Raw genomic sequence first — 27,986 nt, 5'->3', positions numbered from 1 at the left:
GTGGGCTGTGAGGTGTGTGAGGTCTACCTGTGTCGCGCCGCGCCGGCCGCCGTCAGTTCGCCGCGAGCCCCCGACACAATCACACGCGTAGTAACCGCGAGGTTAGACGCGACTTTTGATAGGCCTTATATTTTTTTCCTCAAAATGAAGGCACAGAGCAAAAGGTTCATGAACCACAAGGGAAAAGCGTACGAGGTGTCCCACCGCAGGAGCGACAATATCGGATTTTTCGACCTGGTGAGTGTAGAAAGTTTTTCTGCTTTCTAATATTTTTATTTGGATTGTTTATATACGCCGTTATAATTTTTTCGCGTGAGTTATATAGTTTTTTTTTTTTAATATTCTCAAAAACAAATCTCAATTCTATTTTTTATTTATTGTTATAATTTAAGTAAACAACTGAGTTAACCATTCTATATATCTACACTTTGTTACGGATATTAAGGCTGGAGGATTAGTGATTTTAGGTCCATTTAACGTTAGTAAAATACATTGTCGTTTTCTTAAAAACATAATGGCCGGTTCAAATGTTCAGAGCAACAGAGCTATTAACATAAGCAAACATCAATAGTTTAGGTTACCGACCAATTCGTACCCGAACTAGAGTTTAATTTGACTAGAGACTAATTACTGATAAAGTGATCCAGAACTGGTCAAAAAGTATACCCTCATCACCCTTTCTCGAGAAGTCGTTACAAACCAGTTTCGAAAAATTGGGAACTTCAGCGTCGTCAACACAACGATTATTTGTAAATTAACAACATCGGAAAGTTTCTAAATTATCGTTCATAAACAAAAAAAACAAAGAGCAAAATAATTTTACTAATCATGGCCGGTTTACATTATTCTAATCCAAGTGATCCAATCCAGCGCTGGAATAATTTAAACGGGCACTGGAAGGCAATTCAGTGTATTCCAGTATTTCAGTAGCGATCCACCGTTGGATTGGATCACTGTATTTAAATAATGTAAACCGGGCACCGGCCATTATTCAATAAGAGAGCTGTAAAAAATACTTTGATACCTTAGAGTTTTTGTGATTGATTGAATAAAAAGCTTTGCATGCATCTAAGATATGAATAAGTTATACGCTCTACAAAAACATCCGATAAGCCATTGACAAAAAACTAAATGCAAAAAAGAAAGATAAAATGTCTGACATGTACCCCGCGTTTCACTTGACGTTAAAAACGATCAAAACGCTCAAAATGCCTCCTATTTTGAGCGTTTTGACCGATTTTAACGACAAGTAAAATGCGGGGGTAAAGACGTGGGTCACGAGGCATAATTTCTCAAAGGAATAAATCTAATTACTCAAAGGAATAAATACTGAAACCTTAGGTATATTATTTTCTGATTTGGGGAAAGTTTGGGGCGCTGTTAATTTTCGTGCGCAAAATTTTTCGTAACTATTACTTATTTTTATGCCTGACAAATCTACAACAAAAATTACAACGATTTAAGCCAAACAACGTTACTCTAAATTGTAGAAGATATAATGTAGAGTTAGGTTAGGTCACATGAGGCTTAGATGTCTGCAGCAGGTCTCCGTGAATACCGTATCTTCCTAAAACCGGTCTAGTGTATGTTCATGTGTCCATGTACTTGTAATGATGAAGTGATGTGGAACCGTCCACATACTATACCTAGTCTATACATATTACAAAAAAGTTGTTAATAGTCTATTAGACACTTTATCAGGAAGTGGTGAAACATGCCCTTAAACTTTTTTTTTTCGGGGATTCCTAAAATTTTTAATTCATCTTGCATATTTCTCTAATTTTCGTGCATATTTCAAGAATTTTCATGCATATAACAAGCTTTTTAAGTTGCATATAATCCGGTCTCTACATATTACACACAAAATATAAGCTAACACGTTACACCACATACCTCTATACAGGGTGTAACAAAACTAAGTGATAATACTTTAGGGTTTGTATGTGTCCTTTATATATATAAAGGACACATACAAACCCTAAAGTATATATGGTCACTATGAAAGTAGCAGCGCTGAAAGAGCACATTTTTTGTGTGATTTGTATGGGCAAACGTCCAAGTGTCATTTCCCTATACAGCGCTGCTGCTGTCACAGCAAACTCTATATGTATATACTATATACCCTGAAGTATTATCACTTAGTTCTGTTACAGTCTGTGTACTAGATGTTGCCCGCAACTTTTATGGAATTTCTTTAAACACGCGGAAAAACTTTTCCTAATATTGCTAAACTTGAAATATCTACATATCAAACTCCGTCTAAATCCATTCAGTGGTATAAGTGTGAACAGGCAACAGATACACACATTATTGTATTCACAATACTATTACGATAGAAGCTTTATTATATTATTAAGGGTGAAGCCAAATGAGCGTAATTTTGTGAGTCGTCAGTCGCAGAATTTTTGCCACTTAAATAATATTTTTTCATATAAATAATCAAACAGGACTTTTGTATGAAACTGAATGCAGCAGAATTTCTGCCAGCCGAAATTCTGCGACTCACAACTCACAAATTACGCTCGTTTGGCTTCACCCTAAGTGTATAAGTACCCAGCCCTGGATTCATAAATAGGCCGTTTAGGCCTAGGCCTGAGGGCAGCAGCGTCGTAGGGGTTCATATTATTATAAATTCAAAAGTGTGTCTGTCTGCTACCTCTCCACGCCCAAACCGCTGAACAGTTTTTCTGGGTATGGATATACTTTGAGTCCCGGGAAGGACATAGGATACTTTTTATCCCGGAAAAGCGTACGGTTCCTCCCGATAAACGAATTTTGGCGCAACGGAGTTGCGGGCGTCATCTAGTAAAATATAAATCCGGCACTGGAACAACCACCTTCAAGTTTTTCGTCGGTGATAAAATAAATTGTGGGTGTAATATATGGCATTGTCTTAGCTGTCATATAACCTGATATTCGATCACGCTGGACAAGCACAAAAAGAGGAAGCTAAACAATAAAGGAAACCTTTTTATTTTTGTCTCTTATATATTCAGAGCCGCCAAAGTCTTCGAGAATAATGTTATTACTGTATGACGACGACAAATAAATTTTATTCGTTTGCTAATTCGAATAATTGAAATCCAGCGTCTTCAAAAAATAAGACCAAAATTAACTAGATCTATAATTGTATACCTAATATTAAAAAACCGACTTCAATATGTTGTGCTTAAATTCCCTATCTCAAAAACTACTGAACCGATTTTTATTAAACTTGCAGTATTCCCTAAGTTGAACAATACCTAGTACACCAAAAAAATAATTACTTAATCGAACTTGTAGTTCCGAAGATATGCGTACACAAACATAAAATCAAACATACATACACTTTTGAAATTTGGCACATTTGATCAGACGCTGATATAGACTAACATATTATTATACGAGAACTGGGCAGTTCTGGAAATATTACATACATACGGGTCGAAGTGATAACCTCCTTTGTTGAGGTCGGTTAAATATACCCATTAATCAATTTTCATCGCAATCGTAACGTGCTACTAATTTAAGACGAATCATTGAAGTTATTTAGATTGAGGAAAACTACAAAATAATTAAAAAAAAATAGTAAACATTAAAATTCTAAACGCATATCGAACTCGTTTGAAGCCTATCATATAATCATCATCAGTGTATATAACCACAATCGGGAACCAAAAATGTCTTAACAATGTAATATATTATTTCTCCCTTTAAAAGGACTTCAACGCGCAAAAGCTAGTTAGAAAAGAAATGAAATAGAACGAGATCATATTCGATTCTTAATTTCCCGGGTCCCGTTTATCCCCAAAGGGTAAAAACGGGACCCTATTACTGAGACTTCAATGTCTGTCTGTCTGTCTGTCCGTCTGTCTCCAGGCTGTAACTCAAGAACTGCTATAGCTAGACTTCTGAAATTTTCACAGATTGTGTATATCTATTGCCGCTGTAACAGCAAATGCTAAAAATAAAATAAAGTTAATATTTAAGGGTATTTAAATATAAAGGGGTTAATATAAAGGTAATTTTATAATATTCCCATACAAGAAACATTTTTTTGGTCTTTTTTGCTCGTAATCAATAATGGTAACAGTTAGGCACTTGAAATTTTCACAAAATCCTTAATTATATTTGTACTTTAATAATTAATAATAAAATTAAAATAAAGTAAATATTTACCCCAGACAAACAACGCAATTTTTTGTCTACTTTCACTCTATACCGGTACGGAACCCGAACGACTCGCACTTGGCCGATTTTTTTTAACCGTTGGCCCACTCGTTGGCGCAGTCAGCCTATAAAAATAAATAGCATGGTAAGGATACATTAATGGTGGCGGACGAACAGAGCTCCGGCGGATGGTCGTTAATGGCTATTTTCCTAATGTTGGCATTAAGTGTTATTCGCTTCTAACACGAAATATGCCCATTCACCCTTGGCAATGATAATAATATGCTAATAAGTATTAAGTAATAGGTCGCTACTTCACCTCTACATGTGCATATCTAACTTATTTAATGCATTAAAACTATTAACTATTTATATTTTTTTCCTCTGTAAAATGTGAATTTTTCATTGAATGCTTTGAAAGCTTCCGTTTTTTGCTATTTTAATTGATTTAAATGATTTAATCGATATTCAAAGTCCTTTGCAAGGTTAGTGTTCGTACATGATACAAAAGTAATTACTAATTTGAGACAATTTACATAATTGAATATTAATTTCCTAGAACTCGACGACCGACCTCTGTGGCTCAGTGGTGAGCGCGTTGGTAGCTCAAGCCGGGGGTCGCGGGTTCGAACCCCGCCGACGGAACAAAAAGTTTTCAATGTTCCCGGGTCTGGATGTGTATTAAATATGTGGATGATATAATAAAAATCTTAAATATATGTATAGTATAAACATATTAAATATATTTCCGTTATCTGGTACCTGTAACACAAGTGCTTTAGGTGCTTAGCACGGGGCCAGACTGACGTGGTGTGAAGCGTCCATAGATATTATATATTATATTATTATTATATTATATCTTATATCTTTAAACGAGCAATTCTTGTATATATATATATATATATATATATATATATATATATATATATATATATATATATATATATATATATATATATATATATATATATATATATATATATATATATATATATATATTAGGAATCTCGGAATCGGCTCCAACGATTTTCATGAAATTTAGTATATAGGGGGTTTCGGGGGCGATAAATCGATCTAGCTAGGAATCATTTTTATAAAATGTCATTTTATTCGTGTTTTATCGAATACCGAGCAAAGCTCGGTCAAGTAGCTAGTTATTATATTATATAGAACGAAACTGGTATAATATTATTATTATTATTCCTTGTAATGACTAAGGCCCTTTTGTGTCAATATGATATTATATTACCTACTCATCTTTACCATATTCTCTTTCACAATATAAACAAGAGAATGAATGATAGAGAAAGTATATTACATTTTAACCAAGACTGGAACAATTTGTGCTAAATTATATGTCTTTATAGGAAAAACAATTGCATTCCTAAGGGCCTGTTTCACCACTTCCTGATAAAGTGCTGGATAGGCTATCCACAACTTTTTTGACTGATTCTCCATGCTCCATCTGTCAATTTAAGAGCGGGCTGCCAAATTTTGCTGTTTTCTAATAAGTATTACGACCCCGGAAGACGATTGACTTAAATGAAATTGAGATTTATTTAATCATTGTATATATTTATCTGATATTTGCCTAACGGAAAACACGATTCCCTTATTTTGACTCGATAGTTATATTTTTCGACATTTTTTTTTTTTTAAATGAAATAAGGGGGCAAAAGAGCAAACGGGTCACCTGATGGAAAGCAACTTCTGTCGCCCATGGACACTCGCAGCATCAGAAGAGCTGCAAGTGCGTTGCCGACCTTTTAAGAGGGAATAGGGTAATAGGGGAGGGTAGGGAAGGGAATAGTTGAGGGTAGGGAAGGGAATAGGGTAGGGGTGGGGATTGGGCCTCCGGTAAACTCACTCACTCGGCGAAACACAGCGCAAGCGCTGTTTCACGCCGGTCTTCTGTGAGAACGTGGTATTTATCCGGTCGAGCCGGCCCATTCGTGCCGAAGTATGGCTCTCCCACGTATAAAATGATGAATCTTTCTGGGTTTTTTCAACAAATATCTGTTACACTTATTGAGTTACTATCATTAAATAAATTGCACTACTACAATTACACAATTTATAAAATAATGGCTAAAAGAAATATTAGTGTATTTAATTTTTAAGTAATCATCAAAAACATTTTTGGGACTTACGACCTTTACTTTCGTGCTATAATGCGAGAACCGTTGTCACGCGATATTGTTCAGTATTGGCTGCAGCGCAAAGTACAATGCTCGGTGGCACGATTCATGGAATCGTTATATCACGATTGGAGGATAGCGGAGTGTGTAGGCGGGGCTAGCGTGCTTTGATATTTCTGACAGCAGGCTCTTAAGTGGTGGATAGCCTATCCGGAACTTATCAGGAAGTGATGAAACAGGCCCTAAGTTATAGCACGATCGATAAAAACAATGTGCAGCAAATGCCCCATTATTGGTAATTGTATACAAGTTGTTCAGTCACTTGTAATAATCGCTTCAGAGTACCGTCCTCAAAACACCCGCTAGCGTCATACAAACCACACAATTATATTTTATCATTATCATTCATCATTTTTATATAATATCGTTTATTGACAGCGTAAATAGTGCTATTTAAATAAATTATAAAATAACACTTCCTAAACCGACAATAGTATTGTAAGACATATTTGGTTAAATAAAATATATTACGTCGCGATGTTTCTTTGTTATGATGTTATTTCTCCACATAAATACTCTATATTGAACGAACTCTGTAATCTGATTAAAGTGAGCAGGCATTTACATTTTTGACTACCTACTTTCCAGATCGCTATGCACTCTTAAAATTCAAATAAAGAATAGCTCAATCTGCTACTTTTGCTAGCGGTTAAAAAACTAGGCCAGTGTCTTCGAAATCCGAATGAACTGTCAAGTAAACAAAGATGGCCGTCAACGTGGTGACTGCCCGGTGGGTTTCCCGCGTTCTGCCCGACTTCCTCCGTGACTAACATACTTATTACACCACGGAAACATACTATCATATATCACTCTTATCGCTCTCGAGTAACGAAATCTAGAGTTACTTTTATGTCGACCATACGGTAGGTCAGGGCTTAGCAGAGTACAAACTCTATTGTGGCATGCTTTATCAAGGAATATGAACAAAATATTTTCAGTGTTTACTTCTGTAATTAAACCGCTCTACATTTTTACTTTTCTAAATTGTATCTCTAAGAGATGTGTTGTTATTTAAAGTTTTCCTGTACAAACTTATTTTTAAAATAACTTGGCCCAAATTTGAACTTTAAGAAGTCAATAAATGTAAAAGATGTCCTCGAATATTCTTATATTGCAGAGGTGCATGCTCTTGTAAACGGGTTCTACAACGCTGCTGTGATCCACCGCCGACTTGCGACACTCGCGAATTTCACTCCCCACGTGATAAAAGTGTGTCACACCAACATCATAAAAATACTTCGACTTCTTCGCATATGTGGTTTTATTAATTGACCTAGCTCTTTTGTTGATACTAGAATCCACATACCTAGTTACATTTAACTGTCCAGTACAATAATATTTTATTTTATTTAAATAAATTATAAATATTCACCTACTTCAGGCTCGTTAAGTACGGCCTTGTACTTCAAACGTAGTAAAGACGTAGTTAAATACGTTAAAAACCTTATACAAACCTAATAATATATTCGGATGTAGATCATAGGCGCCAAACACGTTAACTTCGAGAGCCCACGGCGAGTTCAAGTTGAGTTTTTGCGTTACATCAGCAGTCAGCACAGTACAGTACCTTTACCTCTTTAAGACATAATATTACGAGTACGAAAATATGTGTAGTTCACAGTTAAAAGTCACCAATGGTCGTATATCCTCGTTTTGAGGGCACATCTTTTTACCATCTCCAATAGCATTGAAATACTTGGCGTTAACATATCAAACGAAATCCAGTTTCGATATCATCTAGAGGGTAAGGCCAAGTTAGCTTCGCAGAAGCTTGGTGTTCTGAACAGAGCGAGACAGTACTTCAGTCCGTACCAACTCCTACAACTCTACAAGGCGCAGGCTCGGCCTCATATGGAATATTGTCCTCATGTCTGGTCAGGAGCGCCAAAATACCAACTGCTCCCTCTGAATCGTATCCAACGAAGGGCCGCTCGAATTGTTGACTGCCATAGTATTTCAAACAGCTTGGACCCCTTGGAATTACGCCGAGATGTAGCTTCACTCGCATCCTCTATCGGTTGTTTCATGGGGAGTGCTCTGAGGAATTGTTCGGAATCATACCACCTGCAATTTATAAAAATATACCATCCTCATCACCTTGATGAGTGTCGAACGAACTGTCACCAGCAGTATTTCCGGACCTATACGACCTGCAAACCTTCAAGAAGAGAGCGTTTTCCCGCTTAAAAGGCCGGCAACGCACCTACAGCTCTTCTGTTGTTGCGAGTGTCCATGGGCGACGGTAGTTGCTTTCCATCAGGTGACCCGTTTGCTCGTTTACCCCCTTATTTCATAAAAAAAAGTTACTTTAACCTGCTTATATTACTGTTAACGTCTTGTCTCGTAGTCATAAAGGGAAATTATAAATCACTGACAGATCTCCAAATTATTCAATTATTCAATTCTATATAGTTTTTATTATTCGTAGATTCTATATCTAAACGATTTATAAACATTTGTAAGCAGTTTTCTGCAATTAAGATTATTATATATTTACTAAATAGTAAATATATAATAATCTTAATTGCAGAAAACTGCTATCTAATTAGGACGGAGTTACATTAATTTTAAATTTTAATAAAACTAAAGCCTATAGATAAATTTGATTATGAAACAGTATGAAAGACCTTCCTTATTAGTTATTACCTGAATTATAATGTTTTGAATATAATAAATATCCAAACGTAAAGATCATCGCCTACGTCCATCAATATATTTTATCCTCCGACCGGTTGTGTGACGCGCCAGCCTTGTTAATTAGAGTTACGTATATCGCCATCATGCAAATTATAATTCGTCTAACGGTATTTCCGCACAGGTTTTTCCGACGCCAATAAATCTGTACTGAAAAAACCAAGAGCCTTATCGTCATCTGAACTAAAGATAGAATCCAACACAGTTCGTTTTAACCCCAAAAAAAAGATTTCATCTCTACATATAAGTAAAATATAGATTATACATAATTATTATATATTATTATACAACAAGAGTAAAGACTTACTTCTAAAATCTGTGGTCAAGACTATTTTAGGTCCTCTCGACTGCTTTCATCTTTTGCGACTATATGACGACCTCTGTAGCTCAGTGGTGAGCGCGTTGTAGCTCAAGCCGGGGGTCGCGGGTTCGAATCCCGCCGACGGAACAAAAAGTTTTCGAAGTTCCTGGGTCATGGATGTGCATTAAATATGTATGGTATAATAAAAATCTTAAATATATGTCTAGTATCAAAGTATTAAATATATTTCCGTTGTCTGGTACCTGTAACACAAGTCCTTCAGGTACTTAGCACGGGACCAGACTGACGTGGTGTGAAGCGTCCATAGATATTATTATTAATTATTATTATATTATTATTCTACGTAGCACCGAGTGTTGATACTACTGTAAACACTTCATCAGCAAGTGATCTACCTTATACGGTATACCTATGCATGTTATATAATGGTAGACCAGAAGGAAGTGTCTGTGTTTTTGTCACACAGCTGCTGACATGTTCCCACGCCGGTACTATAACCTTGGCAGGTGTCACTCAGTTTTTACACGTAGACGACTGTAGACGATGTGCGTGCGCGATACCGATTATTATGTACTGTATATATCCGGTGTCTTTTAAAACCTTATTATAAAGTATTAAGACTGTAGCGCTTGTTGGTATACATATACATAATATATCACGGTCATAGTTTACGATGTTAAGGTGGAGCAGGTTAAGGATTAGTCTATCGCAGTTCAAAGACTTTAACGTGACTCACCACGTTCTTAACAAAGCTTATGTAATAATTGTTATGCGGCAGCCGCCTGCCGCTTGGGGATTAACGGGTTAAACCAGGAAAGTTTCATATTAAACACAAGCACGGGATAAAAAAACATTGCTAAAAAGTGCGTTTCAGTCATAACTCAGGCGTTCAAAGACCTGCAAAAGAAAAGTTTATGTAATTTAAATTGATGTATGTTTTAATTTCTTTTGTCTTTGATTATTTTTTACGATATCTATGCATGTGCTCATAAAATAATATATTCAAGTTAAGTAATGATACATAAGAACTATCAAGATAAGTCTTAACTGACATCATACGTGCTATGTTGAAACAGGTACCTAATTGCGACAAAAAATACTATAATATTTTACACACATATTATTTTTTGTTTATATTAGCATTCTAGGATCGCTAAAGTTCTAACTCAATGTCAAGCTTAACTTGAGAGCGTAAAGGCTATTAAAATTTAAAATAATTGGTCTCTTCGTAATCCAAAAATTTGGTAATTAAGACATATTAGATTATTATATTAGATTTAAATTGTTTTAATTAGCAATTAGTTAAATTCGTAATTCGTATGTAGGGTATTTCCTGCGATGACAAATACTCGGGTATGTAGTGATATGACGCAGCTCCTGTACAAAAGAAAATCCAACATTTCAGAGCGGAGGATTTCTTTTGTCCTTATGAGTAATGAGTGGTAAAAACAAATTAAATAATTACTTTATTTAGAACAATTTGTATTTTATATTTGAACTTTACTACTAACATTTTAACCAGCATTTTTACAACTGCATTTATTCAACTTTTAAAAGTAAAAAAAACACCATAAAATAAACAATTTTTTTATAAAAATTGTTTATTTTATGGTTCTTTATAATTAAACTTTTGAAAGTTACATAATAAAAATTTTATATAGATCCGAGGAAATACTTAAAACACTTATTTATCTACTTACTAATACCATAGATTACTCAATACTAACTAAATAATATACCTTAATCTACCTAACCTAACATCGTGATAAAACCAAACTTAACAAAAGGGCAACCATCGAACGGAAGTCGTTGATCCTGGTAGCAACAATTATTCTTCAGAAATCCCTTGTGTAACTCAGGAAATTAATCAATTCTAATGCATTTTTTTCTGATCTTAATTTGTAAGCCTACAATTGCAGTTATTTGCATAAATTTTAATATTACTACAGATCATCTCATTACCTGGCCCTGAAGTATTCATTATTAAACATTTTCTTCTCTTGACTATTTTGTAAACTACTACTTATGGAGTTGCTTCATAATATAAAAAAACAGTAAATTCAACATAATATTATACAAGGTATTTTACTATCCAGTGACTTTTCCAACATATCAGACAAAGACTTTAGAAGTTATCCGTTATGTATAATATAAATATTTTTACTATTTAGCAATTTAAGGAAATAATTACCTATTGCAATTTAAAGAACTATTTCTTGATACATGTCCTAAAATAGATTAGTCGTTAAACTTTTCTGTAACTTTTCGGTATTAAATTACATAATATTTTGTATGTACCTATTTACTGTTCACATATTTATGTTGTGATAAAACATAGATATGTTAAATCTATGTAAATCAATTTTAACGACAAGGTTATGCTATGGTGTTCTCACGGAAACATGGTTTACATATACATTTTATAATAGGAGCTTCTAATTCGGTGTTGGTGGCGACTGTCCCATTAGATTATTAAACCAAGCTGACTACGCAGAAGTCATTTTTAAAAGTGGAGTCATTTTCAAAGCATGTTGGATGCCAAAGAGGATGGTGAATCCGACGCGACCGGCTAACTTGATAGATTTTTAGCTGCTCTAACGCGGTTACCGAACCTACGACCTCAAGTTAATAGCCGAGCCCTAAGCCACTAGGCCATAGCCCACAGTTCATAATGGAGCATGATTTTGGTAATCTAATATATAATATATCATATAATATTTAAATAAATAGATACAAAATTCACATATCAATCAAATCTAAGTAGGTACATAGTTCAATGTTACGAATTACGATGTAAAAACGTTAATTTGTTTACATTACGAAATCAGTTTAATTCACATTTAGAACATTTTGTAAATGAGAAAAAAACATAAATATACTTTATTTTACATTTTCCTCTTAAATTCTTGCTCTACCGAGAAGTAGAGTCGTGAATTTTAATTTTAAAAGTTTATAAAGTCGTATTTTATTACGCAAAAGCTGCTCTTACGGAGAAATTGTGATTGATAAAACTTTCCGTCGAAACGGTCGTTTGTTATAAAGGGGACTCCCCGATTTAAGTCTTATTAAATATTACAGAAACCTTGTATCGGACAGCAGCCGTGCGTACGATCTATATTACGAAATCGATTAACATATTTGATCGCGTCTCAATTCAGCGGATTATGTAAATAAAATTAGGAATTTCGTTTGAAATGGAGATTATTGTTTGACGTCATAACGCGTCATCTCGGATCTGTGTCGGAACCGTTTACGCGCGGGAATATTTTAGCAAAATTTTTATACTCATTAATATTAATACTATTGGGAAATGTTTGTTGTGGAATATTTGAGATGACGCTCGTTACACTTACAGAGTGACACAACTAACGATTATAAAGAAGTTAATAGATTGTTTCGATGTTTTGTTTCGGGAAAAATTTAACAGTAAAAATTATATCAGTGTTTGACCTGTGGTTACGGGTAATTCTAGCGGTTCAAAGTATTTTTCCTGCTATTTATCGTGATTCATTTCATTTAACAAGCTTAGCTTATTAGATACTCAGTAATTGTATGAAATGTTTTCTACTATTATACAATTACTGAGTATTTAAACTACTTTATCTACTGGTCTAATGTCTACTTGTAAGTTTATGTCAATTTCTAGATAATTTGAATTTACTTAACAACCAGCCAGATTCGACAATCTACAGACTACTTGACCAAAATTATTTATGATCGTAGTCGATAATTAATAATTTGGTATAACAGTAGTCTGTTTCGTGGTTTAACATTTTAACTATCCAACTTTTCCGGAATTTAAACTTATACCTATCAAATGTAATGAAATAAATCATTACCGCTATAATTTGAATTCTAATTTCCACGGCAAATTATGCTAGTTTTCAATAGATAAGTAATCTGAAAACCTTTCTTTTCTTTTTTTTAACTTTTTTCATCCATACTATTATTTGTACATACGAAAGTGAGAATTCCGTCTGTCCGTTACCTTTTCACGAATAAACCGCTGAACCAATTTTGCTCAAATTTGGTATGGAGATACTTTAAGTCCCAAGAAAGGATACTTTCTGTTCCAGAAAAATGTACGGTTCCCGCGTGATAAACGAATTTTACTGCAACGGAGTTGCGGGCGTCATCTGGTATTTTATAGTTATCACTTAGCATAGATTGCCATACCGATGTTTTGCTGACATACGCGCTTAGTAATAATTACAATTAATAGTAGGTAAAGTTTCCTTAAACGTTGTGTCCTGTGAATACCGAAAGCTATGCGGGCAATTATGATAAACTAAACTAAACTGACGGGAAAATGATCGCAGCAGACCCATAAGAAAACCTCGTGAGATCATTCAAAATTATTCTACCTATGAATGTCAATAAAAATGACCCTTAATACGTTAGCATTAAGGATCGGTAGAGGTAAAATAAATAACTACGAATTCTTTCGAACACCTCGCTCACGTGCTAAAAGTTAAAACCTGTTGAAGTTTATCCTCATCAGATAAGTAAGCGGTTTTGTAGTTAAGTCGCAAATAATAGAACAGTTAACATAGTAATTGATAGTAGCTATAAAATATAAATAAGACATTGAAATATTATAATCGAAATTGTATGTGTAGAGAATAAATTTTATACTAAAGAATATAGAGAAAGACGACTTCGGTCATTATAAAAAAAGTATACTTAGGTATACTTATCGAACATACCACATTCTCCTGTTGTGGATATTGGTAAAAAATGTAAGGTGTCTCTCTGGTGACTACACTTTCCAAATTCTTACTTTTAATATTGTGGTTCCTATCCTTCATAATATTATGTTTGGTACCAATACCTATGCGCTTTATTGCGGTTTTATCATTTATTGATAAACCACAATAAATATGCATGTATTATGTAATAACACTTTATTACAATACATTATGTAATATAATGTTAACCTCATAATATAATATTAAAACAATAACAATCAATTAACAATTAGCGTTATCAGTGCATTGTTGTCCATTGTGAGGGTATCTACGAGGAGATCATAATATAATTATTACAGTCTTTATTATTAGGATTCCGCACCCGAGGTTAAAAAGGCTGTAAGCTTGGGTTGCACCAGAAGCGTGGTTAAAGTTAAGAGGAGTCCACACCGCCCTTTTTTCCATACAAACGTTGTCCCCTGTTTCCTCCCTGGATAATGCTAGTACAGTTATAATTTTTTTCCTGAATATTTACGGCCACTAATACAATGTCCCTATGTTTTCTTTTTTTTCATAATTTAATTATTAAATAAGATATGAACGTTCAAAAACCCAAAAAAATGGCCAGATTTTCCGCTGTGTTCAAACGTCCAGAAAACAGATTTGGCTAGATTATACAAAAAAAAAGCAAAACATAGGAACACAGTTCAATCCTTTTTTTAATCTTTAATGAAAAAAGTACTTAAACCGGTTAAGTTTTGGAGAAGGAATCAGGGGACAACGAATCGTTGATTTTCTGGATTTTTTGCAGTTGTCTCTATCGCGTTCTGCGGTTTAGGCTTGAGGTAAGGGAGACAGCTATAGATATTACACGTACTTTTTTTTCATTTCTCTAGCCCCTGGTGTATCCTCTTAAAGTTATGGTTATAGTTAAATATGGCGTCCTTTAGCTTAAACTTTAACCTTAACTTTAACCGGAGAAATTCACAGATGTCTGATGCGTTTATTTTTTTATTGAAGCTACAGGTAACAGGATTGAGGGTATAAAAAATTGAATTATCCGTAAAAACCGACAGGATATAACACTGTAAAACATAGTAAATTTTCAGATATACGTATGAGCGGAGGTTATGGCGTCCTTGGACGCCATATTTAACTTTAACCAAAGATTTGACATTTTGCACTGTAGTTATAGTTAAAGTTACAGTTATAGTTAAAGTTAGTTGGTGCAACCCAACCTAATATTCTGCTTCGCAATCTGACTGTCTGTCTGCCTGTCACTATCAAGTACTGCGTTAGCAAGACAGTCGGAAAAATTTATTAACAAAATAAAAACATTGAAGGTGGGTTCCCTACAAAAAAGGACGATGTTTTGCTCGATACTTGAAATTTGAATGAAAAACAACATTTGAAATGTTCACAATCGCCTAGTATCCTAATCCACGGAACCCTCGTGCACGATTGCGACTCGCACTTGGCCGATTTCAATACCCTTATGCTGCCTATGAACTGTGCTATTTTACTGCAAACCCGTTATTGTTATTTATAATGAGATCTTCGGATTAATAGTTAGGGCTGTGACGTCACAGCGATTAACGGATTAATAACAAATAGACAAGGCTAGGGCGCATCATGCAACTTATTATTGTCTTCACCTTATTTCCGTTAAGAATATTTTTAAACACTTTTTAAGGTCAGATTCCTACAGTCCTATAGGTAATAGGAGCAGTGGTACCTGCTAGGCAAAATAATAACATGGGACTTAAGAAGCTCTTAACTTTAGCAAGCGAATGGTGTTTTAGTAAATTGTTTATTGAGCGTTTTTACCAACCGCATTAATTCGTCAATGTTACTAAAAACGAAAGATTTAGGATGCAGATAGTCCAGATACGCCTCGATAAAATGACAGTTCTTTGAACTGGTCCTAAAATACCTCTAGACTAGAAGACACCTAGCGTTACGGTGTGGTTGGTAAAAACAGGCTTTACTAAATTAAGGTTCGTTTAGAGCTTCCCCATATATGAGTATATAATTAATCACATTAGTATGTATGTACAAAATTAATTATGTAGGAATGTAGTTAGCTGTAATGCAGTATATAATACGTATTAATAAACTTTTAACGATCGATCATTTTTCAATGGGATTTCACAACGTTGAGTCAATAAAATGCATCCTATTTGGAAATGTAAGTAATATTTCCTTATACCTGGGTCACTTTAGGTATAGCTTTAAAATGACACATGTAATAACTACATTTTAATAAATTAGATCGTAACTGGCTTTTAAAAACAATTCTCACGTAAATTAAGCCTAATATGGAGGTGTAGCTTCCGCTGAAAGTATACAGAAAGGGGAGAGCACTATGAAACTTGAACCGTGAGGGCCTGTCCACATCTCCACGTCACGACGTCGTCAACGTGGAACGGCACGGTACGTTGACGTGAACTTTACGTTAACGTAACGTCTGCTACATTCTACTATCTAAACGTGGACCGCACAATACGTATTCTGCTTTTGCTATTGTTAAAAATGGAGAGAGAAAAAAAGACGTGCATTATTACGTTACGTTGACGTAAATCTACACGTCACGTCAACGTATCGTGCCACTATACCGCACCGTTCCACGTTGACGACGTCGTGACGTGGAGATGTGAACAGCCTGACTCGAACTTGCAACCCCCGGCTTGACCCACCAAGCGCTCAACCCCTGAGCGACAGAAGTCGTAAAATGTGAAGTTTTTTGTTATTTTGTTCGTGGCGCCATTTATGAGTATAAATGATAAAGAACGAAATATACACAATACACGAAGACTTAACAGTTACAATTAATTACTCTCAACTGCTTCTAATTGGACCTTGTGTTTAATTAGAAGGCGTCTGTAGATACGTATATCACAACGAACTCTGCTTATGTTTGACTTACGACAAACTCTATAGTTCAAGAACCTACTTACTGCCGCACTTAAGCTGGTATTAATAGTCAGTACTTAAGATGCGACCCGGTCTCAAGACGCGGTTCGGCTCTGTGATTGGTCCAAATTTTGACAGCCAACCAATCACAGAGACAGAACCGTGTCTTGAGACCGAGATGTATCTTGAGTACTGAATATTTATACCAGCCTTAGAGACGAATAATATTAATAACTTAATTTTGACATTAGCCCCCTACATTATCTGTCAAACTCTTCATTAAATTGAAGTTTAATCATCATTAAATGTTTCTGGGTGCGGCCGTTAGGTAGGGAAGTACAGGGGTTTTTTTGACCGTTTACTTTAATTTTTTTGTTACATTGGTAACGTACGAAAAAATCATAAGCATAATGTCTGCATTATTCAAAAATAATAATTAAGTATATTCGTTTACATTATTAAGGAAGTTCATGTCTCTGAAGCTTTTGCCTTAACTATCTTTTTTCTTTATATTAATAAAGGATACGAATTACGATATATTTTCTACCGGCATGTAATTACTAAAGGGTACATAACATAAAACATTAATCGTTGTGTAATATTGTGTAAAGTATATACTGCAAGTAAAGATCACTGGGTTCGATTCCCAAGGCGACATGAATTATAAATATCATATCAAGGTTAGTGTCACATGTGTTATAATATGTATTTAAATAATATAATGTTCCTATAAGGCGTTTGTTGACTACAAAGAGCTATTAAGGTATCATATAAACTAAGTTCTATACGGGTGGTCCATACGTACCTATTTTACGATACTATACGGCGCGGCGACATAAACGCGTAGTTATAATAAAATATAATATTATGTGAAGAAGTAAAGAATACAAGATATTTGGTGTACAAATTCCGACATATTTTTCCGTGTCCAGACTAGAGCATTGACGCACAAACGAACCTCGTGGAATATTATAAATTTTTTTAGCATTCGATTATTTATTTTTGTTTACATATAATTTAAAGTTTACATTTAGACATGCATAAATTGACAAAAATATGAAGTCAATAAATCCTTTGTAGTGTTATTTAGGTCAATAGGAAATGTCATTTAGGAATTTACCTCCTCTTAAAAGTATAAGAATTAAGAACCGTATGGAGCACTCACATAAAGGGTCAAACGGTTTAAACTTTAAAAGATCACCCACTAAATCATATTAATATGACATCGCATCTTCACGACTTTTAGTGTAACCTACGTGTATGAAGAATACTTACCGTACTCCTTACGTACCTACCCGAGGAGGCTGAGCGGCATCATTTTCTAATAAATACAGATTTGAATACAACATGAGTTTACATTGCAACGCGACAAGGCGACGATGCGATGTTATAATTTTTTATATATGAGCCATTCAAAATTGAACTTTATTTACTACATAAAAATACACATTCAATTGACTGACAGCGCCCGCTTTGTTGGGCTAGGACCTAGGTTCCAATTTTGAATGGCTCATTTAAAAATGCATTGCATTCTCAACACCTCGTCTTCTTGCAAACTGGGCATTAAGGTTGATGTTTGCTTATCAAGCCAAGCTGCGATACATCCATATTTCGTGCCCTTCCTATTTTACCTACTTTCAAAGAAAGGAGGCTGGAGGAGGTTCTATGATTGATAGTCTTTCTTTTTTTAAGCAAGGAGTTAATTAAGTTAATTTCTATGTTTGGTTTTCCTAACAGTGATATTTGTTATAGTGGCGTCACGCGACATGGTCGGAGGTGTGCTGCACGGGTTTGGGCGCTCTACTGGGGCTGGTGTGCTCGGGCGGCCTGATCGGCGCCGTGCTGGTCTACGGCGAGCTGTCAGCTCTGTTCATCAACCGCAGCGGCGCCACCCCGCCGCCAGCTAACGGCCATATACTGCCGCTGTTCGGTGGAGGAAAATACGTGTAAGTTGAGACTTTTTTAGCAGTGCAAAACGTCGCCAAATAAAAAATTAAGTGAGACAAAATTGGTATAAGATGTAAAAGTCCAAATGCGCTTGCTCAGGTGGTCCTTTGTATAAGTTATCATAACATAGTAAAAGACGTCCACTTGCTATTTTATGACATACAAACGTTGAAGAAGCTTACACTGCTGTTACCCTATATTACCGCATGGGTGGGTTGTTGCGGGAATGCAAGCCATGGTAGTTCCCTCTTAATATGGATCAAGAAGAACTTTGCATTCTTCTATATCTTATACTTAAACTAGATGTTCTGATAGTAGAATCTCATTTAACAGGAATAGCAGTAACCACACGTCCCACATGGACGCGCTGGTGGACGACTCGGTGGCGTTTCTGATCGCCAGTATCGTCATCATGGCACTGCAGATGATAACGGCCGCTGCTGCTGTCACACTAACCAACTTCTCGGCTGCGAGAATGGTGAGGCACTTCATCATAGCTATTAGTATCTTGAATGCATAGTTCATACAGTCAGATTTTATTCCTACCATGACTACACTCGAATTTCCTTACGTAGGCACTTTAATGTGATAGAAATACATAGTTTCAATATTTTCTAGATATCGCGGTTAAGATGGCGTTTGCTGAGGTCTGTGCTGAGCCAAGAAACTGCTTTCTTCGACACCAACTCCACTATGAACTTCGCATCCAGTCTCACAGAGTAAGAATAGTATTTCTTATATTTCAACTAAGTTTTCTTGATTATCTTCTGTTTCTGTGACTTGAAGACCAGGTCAATAAAATTGTTTTTTTTTTGCAGAGACACAGAGAAACTAAAAATGGGCGTAGGAGAGCACGTAGCCATGGTCTCATATTTAGGAGGCTCCGTGATTCTCGCGTCCATCATATCCCTCATTCACGGCTGGCAGCTGACTCTGTCTGGGCTTGCCGTGATACCCTTAGCATTATTGACTGCTACTACAGTAGCTAAGGTAATTAGAAACGTAGCTTTCTTCTTCTTTATTTTGTTTTCTTCGTCGTTCTTCATCTCTCTTTCACTGCTATTATCAATTATATACCAATCTAAACTAAACCTTAAATCATTATCACCTACAGTACCAAACAAGATGGTCAGCACAAGAAGTGATATCCTACGGTACTGCCGGGCGGATAGTGGAACAAGCGCTGGCGGCCATCCGCACCGTCAGGGCATACGCTGGAGAGGAACAGGAGGTCTCCAGGTTGGAATGACAAAATATTATATTATCAAAGTCTAACTAAGTAAACGAAGCATAATAATAATTAATCCAAATATTAACGCTGAACTGATCTGCAATGTTCTACGTCAAATAAACTTATAGTCTCCATACGGAGTCAGTAGATTTGTATGGTACATAATATCTACTCTAAAGAATTTAACATAATAATGTTCATATATTTTAGGTACTCAGAAAAATTAGTTGACGCAACTCAAGCAGGTCGCCGTCGCTGCGCCTGGACAGGTGCCGGCGCAGGTCTCGGATGGTTCTTCACGTACTCTCTCAACGCGGTGGTGCTGGCTTATGGTGCAGCTCTCTGCGTGAGGGACAAGAATCTACCACCAGACCAAATATCCTACCATCCGGGTGTGATGGTCACTGTAAGTTTAATCCAATGGTATTTTACTATTACTTAAAATCGATTAACAATTCCTTATTTACCAATTTTGCAAGAGATTTTTCAGTCTTTAATGTGTTTTTTCAGGTACTGTTCAGCACATTCACAGCAGCACAGAACATCGCCATGTGCAATCCCCATCTGGAGCTGTTCTCAACTGCGAGAGGAGCCGCCAAGTCCCTCTTCAAATTATTAGAGAGGAAATCTAAGATAAACGCGTTGGAAGACAACGGATTCAAACCAGAGAAATTCAGGGGCGATATTTTGTTCGAGAAATTATACTTCAACTACCCTTCTCGGGCCGATACCAAGGTAAATAATATGAACTCCTGCTTTACACTAAGCAGAAACTCCAAAAAGTCAAGTTATCTTGTCAGTTATCACTATAATGGGGTCCAATGATTGATTAACTTACCAACTTCCTTTTCTTACCAAGGTGCTCCGAGGTCTCTCGCTCAAAATCAACGCAGGGGAGACGGTAGCGCTCGTTGGCGGCTCCGGCTGCGGCAAGTCAACGCTACTGCAGCTGCTGCAGAGGGCCTACGAGCCCGAGAGCGGCAGTGTCACCGTCGACGGACATAATCTAAACAGCTTGCATCTGCACCACTTCAGGACAAGTATTGGTGAGTAGCCTTTTGAGATATTATGTTGTAACATGTTAAGTATATTATGTTATAGGTATGAATGAAATTAGTCATATGTGTTAATAAAACAGTTATGCTCCTTGAATAATTTGTATCAATTATTCAATAAATATAATAACTAATTGTAATTAAAATGTTGTAAGTTATACTTGAAATCAAAACTTTACTTATTGCAGGTGTGGTAGGGCAAGAACCCGTACTGTTCAGTGGGACTATTCGGGATAATATCTTGATGGGTATGGACAACGCCACGGAACAGGACATGATCGAAGCTGCCAGAACCGCACACGCTCATCAGTTCATTATGAAGCTAGCTAACGTAAGTTTTTTTTAAGAGTACTATGTACATTGCACAAGCCTAATTTTCTAGAGGTAGGCAAGAATCAAAACTTACCTCAGTAATCAGTTTACTTTAATCCAAGCTGTAACCTAATAAGATGCCTTCCCTACTTTGCTACGATCTTTTTTGTGTTTGAATTCTCAATCGATGACTAAAAAAAGTACGATTTCAGGGTTACGACACAGAGCTGGGAGAGAAAGGAGCCCAACTGTCCGGTGGTCAGAAACAGAGGGTGGCCATCGCTAGAGCGCTGATAAGGAAGCCAGCTATTCTATTGCTGGATGAACCCACATCAGCACTGGACCCCGCAGCAGAAAGACAAGTACGATCTTACTTTTTAATGATCACGTATCGACATACCGAATGTTTCGTTTTTGAGTTGGCCCTTATTCGAACGGTCTGTAATGAATTCTACTGTTTTATAGGTGCAGGCAGCTCTTGATGCAGCGAGTAAAGGAAGAACGACATTGGTTGTATCTCACAGGTAAGAAAAATCCTAGTTGCTTATAGTTTGTCTTCATTTATTCAGTCTCTTTGTTTCTTTAACACTTGAACGCTAGTTTTTAATGTAAAGCATTTATACTTTTCTATTTTTTTAAATAGCGAAATCCTGAAATAAACATAACTTATTTAATTTCAGACTTTCTACGATAGTAAACGCCTCTCGCATAGTATACATAGAGCAGGGATCCGTGCTGGAGCAAGGAACTCATCTTCAGCTCCTGGAAAAGAAGGGAGCTTATTGGAAGTTGGTTCAAGAGGATCTTACGCACAGGTAAGTTCGAATACTTAAAATGCTTGCAATGTGGCGATGAACGAATAATAAAAGGGTAAACCTAAATTGATATTTATTATTTCTAACAGAAGTATAGCAGCCGCTGCAGCTGTAAAAGATGAGGACGACGACGTAGTAATAGAACCGGAGAGGGAAAGAAAAGTCAGCAGAGTGAGGAGGACGAGCAGTAGCTGCTCAACATACAGCCGTAAATATGACTTATATTGTAGCAATTTTGAGTTTTAGCTGGCTCAATAAACATTAAAAAAAATAGATTACGCAGTACCTAATGACACCAAAATTCTTAAATCGAATGTTTACATCCAGAGTCCATCACACGAGACAGCCTCATCCGTGGCAGCCGTAGAATAGTTTCGATGACTCCCAGTGCTCATCAAACTATAGCACCGGCTCAAGAAGAGGTAATATTTTAGTTAAAAACTAAGGACTTAGAAATATTATCTATCCTGTAAGGTTTCCTAAAAAACTGAAGTTTCCAGGTCTAAAAATTAATTTCTTAATTTTCCAGGAAATAGAGGATGTAGCTGAAAAAGTAGAAGACGTTTCCAGTTGGCAGCTGTTGAAACTGAACAGCAAGGAATGGCCTCTGTTGACTGGCGGAGCCGTCGCTTCCCTGATTATAGGAGCTACCATGCCGGTTTTCGCTTATCTCTTCTCAAAGTTATACGGAGTAAGTCCAATCTCCTTTTAATAATTTCTGTTTAATCATTATTTAAACTTCTATCGTGACCTATAACAAGTTCACTTTTATCTTCTTTCCACCTACGTTCTAATACTCATCTCTTAAACATTTGACTTATGGCTTGTATCTTTTCAGATGTTTTCACTCACGGATTCCAATGAGATTCTTCGTCAATCGCAACTGTACGCGGGTCTGTTCGCGTTTTCGGCGGTGATCAGCGGTGTCGTCACTTTCCTGCAGACTTATCTCTTCGGTTTGGCTGGAATCAAGCTAACCGACCGGCTCAGGACTAGAACTTTTGCCACATATTTGGTACAGGTGAGTCACTATTCTGGTTTAATTCTAACGACCAATATTTAGTTATAAACTTATGATAATTTATAAATGTAATTATAGCTAAGCAAGTAAGCAATAAGAAAAGTCAATATATTATCTTGTTCATTTCAGGAACAAGGTTGGTTCGACCAGCCCAGCAATTCAGTTGGAGCTCTGTGTGCTCGCCTCGCTAACGACTGCGCTGCCGTTCAGGGGGCTACAGGTATTTATTTAGTACAACTTTATTTATTTCTCTAAGAATACCTTGAATATAAGGCTTTACGGCTTACCTTAAAACCAAGTTGAGTCATATACTATCCCTTTTTTCCTACAGGCACTCGTCTTGGCACTATGCTTCAGGGTATCAGCACAATGATTTTGGGCGTCGGACTCGCCATGGCTTTCTCATGGAAGATGACTCTAGTCAGCTTGATCAGCGTGCCTTGTGTAAGTGTTTATAATATGACAATGAAAGTCTTATGCGTATGTCGGATAATTAATAATTGTTTGAATTTTAGTGGTTGCTATAATGTCTTCTTATCATTTTAGGTAATTGGAGGCATATGCTTAGAAGGTTGGGCAACAAAGAAAACTGAAGCTAAAGAGAGGAAGGACTTGGAAGGTGCTTCCCGTCTCGCCACCGAAGCTGTCATTAATGTCCGCACTGTTCATAGTTTAGGTAAGTTTTCATTCTTCTTGACGTTCAAAAGAATACAGAAGGAGTTCTAACTAAAATAAAGTAAGATAAAAAAAACTTCAGCCCACCATGTTACTTTGAAAAAAAATTACTATTTTTTTAACAACTTTGGCATGTTTCTTTATATACTTCTTGATTGTATATTTTTTAACACAGGCGTGGAGCGTGAAATCTTGACTCGTTACGGTGCGGCGCTAGACTCGGCCGAGCGGCGCGCGCGCACCTCTCGCTGGGTGCGGGGACCCGTGTACGGGCTGTGCCTGTGTGCGCCCACTTTGGGCTACACCGTCTCCATGGCATACGGCGGATACCTCATAGCGAGAGAGGATATGAAGTACGAGTACGCTATCCTGTAAGTACTACGTACAGCTACATATCGCTAATTTGTATCATGCAGTGAGACTTTTCCTTGCTGTCGAAACCAAAAAATACTCTTTAAGATCAAGATTTGTAAGAACCTATTCATCCTTTTGAAAGGTTGATTATAAAATTACATAATATTATTTGACTATTTGGTTGCGACGTGTTCTATAAGGTGAATCCTTATTTACAGAGTATCAGAGGCGCTCGTATACGGCGCGTGGATGTTAGCGGAGGCTCTTTCTTTCGCACCCAACTTCACGGCAGCTAGGCGTTCTGGCGCACGCATCATACAGACTCTGCGAAGACAACCCAAGATCGTCACTGAAGGCACCGCGTCGGAAATCCCCAACTGGGTAAGAACTCGAAACCGTTATGTCCAAGATAAATACATCCTTTTAGTTAAATCAAAAAAAAAATCAATTGTAGCAAAGAACAACCCTAAATTAAGCGGCTCTAAGAAAACATGCTACCATAATCATAAAGACCAAACAACATCCTTACCTAAAACCTCTTTATAGTCCCTATCTTATTAATTGTGGTTTTTATGTACAGGAGGCTACCGGCGCCCTGAAATTCGAGAACATCCACTTCCGCTACCCCACGCGACCCCAGGCTTCGGTGCTGAAGGGCGTCAACCTGGAGCTGCAGGCCGGCAAGACCATGGCGCTAGTGGGACCGTCCGGCTGCGGCAAGTCCACGCTCATGCACCTGCTCATGAGGAGCTACGACCCTGAACAGGGCAATGTGGTAAGTTATTCAATATTTCCTTGATAAACGATTCTTAGATATACCTATCATACCTCTCAGACTTCTGAAATCTCATACAAAGCCACATTTAACCCAGGCACGTTTCTTTAAATTTAATCAACATGAACTCTTTTTTGTACTATCAGAGAAGTTGATTCATAGGCAGATGGCGGACCTACGTAGTTTGGTCGAGTTATGTCGAATCCAGCCGACAGATCACGACTTACATTGAATTGACATAGTCCGACCAAATGACGTAGGCCAGTCAACTGCCTAGGAATCAATTTCTTCGATGGTACAATACTCTTTTGAACGTCAAGTCTACAACCCTACAATTACTACTATCAAGAATCAGGCAACCCCACCAGTAATAACCCGACAACATCAACCAGATTTTAATCCTACCCGTGTTTCCCTAGAAACTGGACGGCAAGGACATCAAGCACGACCTGACGTTAGGCCAGCTGCGAGGCCAGCTGGGGCTGGTGCAGCAGGAGCCGGTGGTGTTCGAGCGGTCGGTCCGCGACAACATCGCGTACGGCTCGCCCGCCGCGCCGCTCGACTCCGTCATCGCCGCCGCCAAGCAGGCCAACGTGCATAACTTCATCGCTAGTCTACCGCTGGTGAGTTGAGTCGAAACCTTGTCTCACAATGTTGGCCATAGTTTATTTTATGCTACAAAATCAAAAAAAATATATTGTATAGGTACATCCAATTTTCTAGAGATGTTAGAGAGCTAAATGTATATTTTTGTAGTCTCCACGTGCACATTTTGGGCACTATGTTGGATGTAGCGTCTTTAATCTTATATCTTTAAACGAGCAACATCTATTGGCAAATAATAATACTATCATCTGAGCAACTAATTGCTTTCACGACACAACAACAGCTAAATCTATTCCAGCAGATGGCGTTGTTAAGTAACACGAAGTCAATGAGTTGCTATACCGAGAAAAGCTCGGTCATCCAGGTACTTTAATTTAAATATCGAATATCCGTCGATCAAGACAAGACAGATAACACATTCTTTATCATATATTTACTTACCCCTCCCCAAAAACTTAACAATAAATTAATTTGCAGGGATACGACACAGTTCTGGAAGCAGGCAGCGCCGCTCTGTCCGGCGGCCAGAAACAGAGAGTGGCCATCGCCAGAGCTCTGCTGCGGAACCCCAGAGTTCTGCTGCTCGACGAAGCCACATCTGCCCTGGACGCTGCCAGTGAAAAGGTGTGTGAACTATTTTAACAACCTACAATTAAATATAGTGGAAGGATAAGACTAGTATATTGAGGTCGCAAAGCATGTGGAAACTCTTACATTGACTTGCAGCTTTTTGCCTGTTTTACTCTTCCACAAAATTATTACTAAGCGTGTCCGAGAAAACGAGATAGCAATATACTACTCGAGTAAAAGAAAAATGTATGATTTTATACAATACATATTCCATGAGTACTGCTTACAATCCTATAAAAAATGTTCTCGATACTTCCATAAACTTATCAAAGACTTTGAAAAAAATTAAAACGTTTTGTGTCCTTTCATAGGCTGTTCAAGCTGCACTAGAAGTGGCTTCCAAAGACAGGACGACCGTCATCATCGCTCACCGGCTCGCCACAGTCCGACACGCTGACACTATTTGCGTCGTCGACAAAGGTAATAACAACGACCTGTACTTACCGATGTTGTGAGACTTACGTCTGTCCTTTTCTCTTTTGTTGGAAAATATATGTTTGTTTCACTCTTTCACGTTTCTCTGCAGGGGTCATAGTGGAAAGCGGCAATCACACGGATCTGGTGCGCAAGCGCGGGCAATACTGGGAGCTACTCCAGCAGCAGGCACCCGCCGACGCCACGTGAGCGCCCATCTTGCGCAGCCGCCATCTTGTTTACGACGGCCATTTTGAAACGTGGCGCCGTTTGAGTCTATGTACCCTTTGTAAGCTATTTTATGTTAAATGTTACGTTTGCTTTATATTTTTACGACAAAATTGGAGATAAGCATGTAAATATTTATAAAAGAGCACCAGATGACATTATTGCTAAGGTAGTAGTCGCCTTATATGTAGAGCTTGATAAACTTTATAATGATAGAACTAAATATGTAGTTTGTAAAAAAAAACGATCATAAAGGATAAGTTTTTTGTAAGAAAAATCGAATTATTTTAAGTTATTTATTAGTCACTAATAAGAAGACACTTTTTACTGGCTTATTGACTAGATAACAGTAGTTTTATACTGCATATATGCAGTTGTACTATCACGAGCGCGGAAATATACAAAATTGACAAATTTTCATACTTTATAATATGCTTTTCTAGACATAATCATAACGTCAATTGCCTATTTATAAGCAAATTGTAGTTTGTCTTTTCGCTCAATTCGCGTTGGAAAACATTAAAGTAAGTATAGGTAATAGGTATATTGTAGCGCTCGTGGTAGTACTACTATATTCTAATGATACCTAATGAAAAAGGACAAGAATTATAACAATGTATCAATATTTAAAATCTACAGACGAACTCTCTATTTTCTATATCTATTAGCGCCAAGAGTGGACTAAAGTCGGCCTCACTAAGCCAGCTACTTCTATATTGGTCAATTTATTTATTGACAGTATTTTTTTAATTTATTGAGCAATAGCTTTGAAATTGTCACTCGAATATTTAAATAAGCTTGTGAAATATTTTTATACCAAAAAGTGTATTTAATTAGAGTTAAGATAAATTTTTGAGACTGTGATGTAGATAAAAGTACTCATAACATAATATTGTGATTCAATTTATATAATAAATTGTTGAATAAGAGACATTTTTTAATTACTTACCACAAACTAC

General features: G+C 36.8%; 1 protein-coding gene across 1 annotated transcript; it reads left to right on the top strand.

The window, feature by feature from the left end:
* Positions 1 to 56: 56 nt before the first annotated feature.
* LOC121726897 (multidrug resistance protein homolog 49-like) lies at positions 57 to 27,971 on the top strand. The gene is made up of 27 exons (XM_042114540.1): positions 57 to 237; positions 18,717 to 18,910; positions 19,245 to 19,389; positions 19,530 to 19,630; positions 19,730 to 19,901; positions 20,026 to 20,150; positions 20,353 to 20,548; positions 20,653 to 20,877; positions 21,002 to 21,188; positions 21,386 to 21,528; positions 21,722 to 21,871; positions 21,975 to 22,033; positions 22,190 to 22,324; positions 22,414 to 22,532; positions 22,652 to 22,746; positions 22,854 to 23,015; positions 23,163 to 23,345; positions 23,475 to 23,565; positions 23,677 to 23,789; positions 23,892 to 24,021; positions 24,196 to 24,391; positions 24,593 to 24,755; positions 24,955 to 25,149; positions 25,569 to 25,772; positions 26,233 to 26,379; positions 26,697 to 26,805; positions 26,912 to 27,971. Exons 1-27 carry the CDS (start codon positions 145 to 147, stop codon positions 27,007 to 27,009), a joined length of 3,930 nt encoding a protein of 1,309 aa, XP_041970474.1. The 5' UTR covers positions 57 to 144; the 3' UTR covers positions 27,010 to 27,971.
* The last annotated feature ends 15 nt before the right edge of the window (positions 27,972 to 27,986 follow it).

The sequence above is a fragment of the Aricia agestis genome, chromosome 5 (assembly GCF_905147365.1).
Source record: "Aricia agestis chromosome 5, ilAriAges1.1, whole genome shotgun sequence".
Lineage (NCBI taxonomy): Eukaryota > Metazoa > Arthropoda > Insecta > Lepidoptera > Lycaenidae > Aricia > Aricia agestis.
The sequence above is the reverse complement of the archived record's forward strand: the minus strand, read 5'-3'. Positions and strand labels throughout refer to the sequence as shown.

Bases quoted from the DNA above. Each gene is read 5' to 3' on its own strand.
- LOC121726897 (XM_042114540.1), top strand. From the start codon at position 145: ATGAAGGCACAGAGCAAAAGGTTCATGAACCACAAGGGAAAAGCGTAC. The intron at 19,902-20,025 runs GTAATTAGAAAC...TATCACCTACAG, and splicing joins CTGCTACTACAGTAGCTAAG to TACCAAACAAGATGGTCAGC. The intron at 24,392-24,592 runs GTAAGTACTACG...CCTTATTTACAG, and splicing joins AAGTACGAGTACGCTATCCT to AGTATCAGAGGCGCTCGTAT.